This window comes from Corylus avellana, chromosome ca8 (genome assembly GCF_901000735.1).
Source record: "Corylus avellana chromosome ca8, CavTom2PMs-1.0".
Taxonomy (NCBI): domain Eukaryota; kingdom Viridiplantae; phylum Streptophyta; class Magnoliopsida; order Fagales; family Betulaceae; genus Corylus; species Corylus avellana.
Window position 1 is genome coordinate 15,772,381 of NC_081548.1, and position 6,151 is coordinate 15,778,531.

At 37.8% G+C, this 6,151-nt stretch overlaps 1 protein-coding gene across 1 annotated transcript; it reads left to right on the forward strand.

Annotated features, from left to right (window-relative positions):
- Positions 1–2,489: 2,489 nt before the first annotated feature.
- Positions 2,490–3,002, forward strand: LOC132190943 (uncharacterized). Its single transcript, XM_059605969.1, has one exon. It carries the CDS (start codon positions 2,490–2,492, stop codon positions 3,000–3,002), a length of 513 nt encoding a protein of 170 aa, XP_059461952.1.
- Positions 3,003–6,151: the final 3,149 nt, after the last annotated feature.

A 6,151-nucleotide genomic window follows, 5' to 3' on the forward strand; every position in this document is an offset into this window, starting at 1 on the left:
TAATTTTAATTAAAAAAAGAAAAAGAAAAAGCATTCCCAGTCGACGTGTAAATCTTCTCTTCATAGAGGAGAAACAAGACCGAGACTAGGACTCATGAGCTGCTCAAGACTGTCTTTTTGCAACATAATTTCCACACGAAAATGACATTTTGCCCACAACATAATCAAGAAATTCAGGGTCCAGTCCACGGTTACTCATATGATAGAGTTGGTGATCCTTCAATTTTGACTCTAATTAAAAAAGTCAAGTAAAGAATATATATATATATATATATATATATATATATATATATATATTATTGGATCGGAAGTGCTCATAATACTAGAAGAAAGAAAAAAAAAAAAAAAGAAAAAAAGATACACATCCATACACTATTTATTTTTTCCCCCTAAGTTTTAAAATATGAAAAATCTAGTACCTCATATATGGGGAAAGACGAAATCACTACTTCCATTAGTTTCTGCCAGTCCCAATCAACGGAATTTCATCTCATCTCCATTAATATTGCGACACGTGTCCTAAAAAATTAAAAAAAATAAAAATAATAAATTAAAAATTAAAAAAAAAAATGAAAATTTTAGGGGGTGGCTGGCCTTGGAGCCACCTCCAAGACCGATCTGAGGGTGGCTGAAGCACCCCCAAAGGCCATGGGATGGCTTCAGCCACCCCCAGACCAGTCTTTGGGGCGGCTTAGCCACCCCCAATGCCAAAATGAGGGTGGTCCGCCACCCCTATTGGCCAAAATGGGGTGGCCTTAAAATTTTCATTTTATTTTTTTAGGCATATTTTTTTTAATTATTATTTTATTATTTTTTTTTAATTTTTAGGACACGTGTCGCTATATTAATGTAGATGATGTGGAATTATGTTAATTGAGACTGACGAAAATTAACAGAGGTAGTGATTCCGTCTTTTCTCATATGTGAGGTACTAGATTTGTTATGTTTTAAAACCTAGGAAAAAAATAAAAACATTAAAACCGAAGTCCCAAAAAAGTTATTAACCCTAAAATTTTTAAGAAATGCCTTTGAGAAAGCACAAGGACAATATACTACCAGAAGTACAAAAGAATTTCATCGATCGATATGTAAGATTTACGTTTGAACTGTTAGAGGCTTAGAATATTGATAAAATAATTAAAATAAATAGTTGAGAGCTAGAAATTCTAATTTTGAACCTTAATTATCTGTCATTTCATCCCCCATTTCAGTCATAAACTGCGTACATCAACAAGACAAAGAAAAAGAAAAAAAAAAAGCTGTTTCAGTATTTTATTCCGTATGAGATACAAAAATCTCAATTTTAAAGGTTAAACTATAATTTTAAAAGAGAAACTATGATTTTATCATTTTACTACAATTTTTTTAAAATCACTACTTTTAAATTACTGGTTTTGAAATCACAAATTGAATTAGACCCTAAATCAAAAAATTAAAAAAAAAAAAAAAATAGAGATTTAAAATATGCGTGGAGGTGGAATAGGGGTTAATGTGCAGCGTACATTTTGGATTAAATTCTTTATCAAAGTTATCATCAACAAGTCTTCCTTTTTCTGGGTCAAGCTTTTTATCATCACTCTCATGGCCTACTCTACATACGTAATTTGAGGGCAATCCACAAACTTCCAAGCCCCACGCCCACGACATTTTGGACTATTATTTCCAAAAGCAAAGTTGAAACCCCAATCTTTATAGACTCATGTCTTGACCGGGTCAACCCACAAGTCATTGAGAAATTTTCTTTTTTTAGAGGGATTAATTACTTGATTATGTGAATAGACGTAATTAATATATAATGTGTAAGCAGGAAATGCATTGCTTCTAATTTTTTCTTTTTTATATTTCTTTAAATTATAATTTGGAGTCTTTAGATATGACTCTGTCTATTACTTATTTAGTGCTTGTGATTTGTTTATTTATAGATAAATGCTATTTTTTACGTTTATTTTACAATAATTTTGGTTAAAGTAAAATAGGTCACTATCTTATATGTAAAACAAATGCGAATGAGTAACATTATTATCATCTTCATTTTTTTTGAAATAAATAGTATCTTTTTTATTGTCAGAATTTAAAATTTGTTTATTTAAGCGTGTACATGATAGTATCCATTTCAGATCACAACATTGACATGCATCATATATATATATATATATATATTACGTAAAGTTTAAATCATGATGACGAAATTGATTCTCTCCATTTTGTCTTATTTATATAGCAATAAATTAAGATGAAAAACTTGGTCTGAGCCCTTTTCATACGGCTTAGGTGGTTGACTTGGTCTAAAAACTAAAAAACAAAACGAATTGAAAGCGTGCAAGTCATTGATTGATTGTTTCTCTGTTGTTGTCGTTGTTTAAGGGGTCGGATAATTGATAATTAAGGCGAAGAAGAGGAAGTGTTTGTTATATATAGAGTAAATACTACGGTTCTCATCATATCCATAAACACATATCTTTGCTTCTCTTTACATCTTGTTGAGAAAGATGGGGGCGTGTTTTTCCTGCAGATCATCACCACCACCCAAGAGCATAAGACTAGTTCACATGAATGGCTACGTGGAGGATTTCCAACATCCTGTTTCAGTCAGCCAAGTCACCGGCAAGCCTCCCAAGCACTTTGTGTGCACCCCAGCTCAGCTTCTCTGCGCCGGCTCCGAGCCGCTGCAACCCAACACCCAGCTCGAAGCTGGCAAAATATATTTCCTGCTGCCATTCTCAGTATTACGAGCTGATGTTTCTCCACTGGACTTGGTTTCCATCATTAAGAAGCTAACTGCAGTAGCGAAAGCTAGCCGGCGTGAGCCTCAATTGCCCGGAGCTAGTCCATACGGCTTGAGCCCAGTTACGAGTCCAAGCCGGTTTATGGAGCCGGAGGGAGAGATGATGGGGTACGGTGCAGACAGGTCGGCTAGAGCGCGGTCATGGAAGCCTATATTGGACACCATTAAAGAGAAGTCGTTCAATCGTAGAAGCGAATCAGATTTGCAAGAAAAGTAGTAGTTGTTAGGACTTTTTTAAGGTAGCTAGGTACATGGTATATATTATTGTACAGGAATTCAAAAGGAGTAGTTTTTTGGTGCCTAGCATGAATAGGTATTAGAGGCAAGCGACGTCGCCAGAGAGGTCGTTTAGAAGAAAGAGAAGTCGTAATATGAAGTGTTCGAATTTCGGCGACGGTGGCAGTGGCCACAATATGGCTTGTGATTGTGTTACCCAGTTTGTGATTGATCTTATATGATGGTCTATGTGATCAAATTTGGATTTTGTACGTGTAAGATCGTATTAGAATTGAAGTGATACAATTTTGAAAAAGAGAGTAGGTTAAAGAAATAAAACATCAGTAAGAGTAAAGGGGGGATATCTATTTGGTTTGTTCTTGAAATCTTTTGTAATGTTAACATGGTCTAATGGCATTGCAACTTGCTTTACCACTTGCTTCAATTGGCTTCAACAGAAAGAATCAAAGAAACCCAGAAGAGCGAGGAGCTCACACGTAAAGATGGGTATCAAATTAAATCATATATTTAAATGGATGGGATTTTCGAAAATAGAGACCTTTAATATAAAGGTCAACTGCGGATTGGGGTGTTAAATGACCAAACCATTTGTGAAATCCGCTCAGCTCCATTCGATTAAATTCGATTTGGTTTTAATTTGAATAATAAATAAGTTGCTCGTAAATACAAAAATATGCTTGAATATTAAATGATGCATACTCGTATAGACTTAACTCAACTCGGATAATGCTTATGAGCTTGGCTCGTATATGTTTGATTCGACTTGTTCGGCTTGAATCATAAGCTCGCTTGTACATAGACATATTTATTAAATTATACATGTATGTATTAATACAAATTTATTATATATATATATAATGGGACAAAGGTTAAAGAGACAAACACAAATGAAACGGAGTGGGCTCTTTAACAACAAAACCTAAACGAAAAGGGCAATACAGAAATGGTAATGGAAACAAATGGTAGGCAATGGAACCAAAAAGGATTCGGGCCTCTCTAAGGGCCGCACGAAATGGTATACAAAGGTCAAAAGGGCTTCATTAAAAGCCCCATGAGGTAAAGGCAACAATCACCATTAAGTGGTTGTTGCAGGGGGAGCATTGTCAAGAACCGAGCAAGATCTGTCGACAAGAAAAACACACCGGTTACAAAAGTCTCAACTTTCAAATCAGTCCACAAAAAGGGTGGGAGACAGTAACCCAAACAAAACAAAAAGAGCTGCGAAAAAAAATTAAAATAATAGAAATACAACAGAACACCAAAAAATAGCTACAGCGCTGATTCGGAGAAGCCATGTGCCGGTAAAGATCTCCCACGCGCCAGCGTGTGGAGACACTCGCAAGCAATTGAGATCCATGTGCAGGCTCATGATGGCCACATGCAGGCGCGTGGTGACCGGACGGTGACAAGGAGAAGATCGGCGGAAGGCGAGGAGGCCCAAGAACATGGTGGTGGGGCACGTCTTGGGGCATGTCTAAGGGTGGGCATGGCGGGGGTTTACAGATCTAGCCTTGAAAAAACCAAATATGTGAACCTCTATAGATCTGACAAATGGCACGCAAAGGGGATCGGGGATGGGGTGGAGATTAGCACGGTAGCAGTGGACAGCAAGCCAAGGACGGAGATTAGCCGGTAATGGTGTGTTTTGAGGAACCAAAAACAAAAACTAAGGAGGAAAAGAAAAACAAAGGGGAAAAAGGGAAGAAAGGAAACAAGGGGAAAAGAGGGGAGGAAGGAACAAATATCCATCCCTCTTCCCTTGGAAAACTACAGGAAGTGGTGGAAAAATCTCACAAATGGAGGTGGCTAAGCTTTACTCTTTTAGAGAGAAGGAGGAGAGTCTCTCTCTAGAAACTAGTGAGAATGGTTCACTATATTTCTATTTATAAGTATGTATATTAGTACATAATACTATATAGGTTACTTTAAAGAATAAAAAAAAAGAAAAAAAAAGAAGAAGTTATTTTAATATGTGTTCACACACACACATAAATACACACACTCAATCATATATAAATATAAGATTATAGACTTATAGTGTATAAGCATTAACTTATAAAAAAGTAAATACTAACTATTTTTTTTTTTTTTTTGATAATCAAGTCAAATAGATTGGTCTACCAGGACAAACTCGTGCAAACATAGGGGAAAATCCCTCATCTAAGTAACATCCTCTACAAGATTTAAAGCCAGTTGAGCCAGCTGATGAGCAACATTATTAGCCTGCCTCCTTACATGAGATACCTGCCATTGGGGACTACCCCTTAGAATAGACTTAGCTTCGTTTAGTAACTGCCCATACCTGCTCATACAGTTGCCATCTCTACATAATTCCACTACTACCTCCAAAGTGTCTCCTTCCAAGATAAAATTATCCAAGGCAAGAGTTTTACAGAGTTGTAGCCCCTGCCAAGCAGCCATCGCTTCTGCCGTGGTGGGATCCAGAATGTTTGGTCGATAGGCTCCATACATCGCAACCACCCCACCCTCATGGTCCCGCTCCACGACCCCCATCCCCATTCTTTCCCTTTCCTTGTCGTTGGCTGAATCCTAGTTCACCTTCACAACCCCGACCGACGGCTTTGCCCATTTCTCCACTGGCTGAATTGGTTTCACCATAAACTGATTATGTCTATGTTGCTCTGCTACATTGTGTGCTTTCAATTGAACCTTGGCTCGCCTAACCACCTCCCCGGGGGCATTAAAATCCCCACCAATCACAACAGTGTTACGCCTTAGCCAAATCTGGCATACCACCGTCACAAATAATGCAACTTCTGTATCCTCCAATTTGCAAGCCAATTTATACAAAATGACCCGAAAATCATCTACATCACAAGTGCACTTCAACATTGTCCTGCTCACCTCCATCCAGACATCCCTCGCTGACGGGAGAGCCCAAAGGACATGGCCCACCGTCTCAATCTCCAGCCCACATATCACGCACAATGGGTCAGCCGTGATCTGCCTATGGTGTAGCCTCTCCTTCGTGGGTAAAATTTTCCTACATGCTTTCTAGATGAACATTTTCACCACCAGGGTGCTGTAAATTTCCCAAATGGTCTTCCATAATGCATTGAGCTCGACCTCCTTTGAACAGTTTCCCCGCTCTTGCATTTGCCTTTCCTC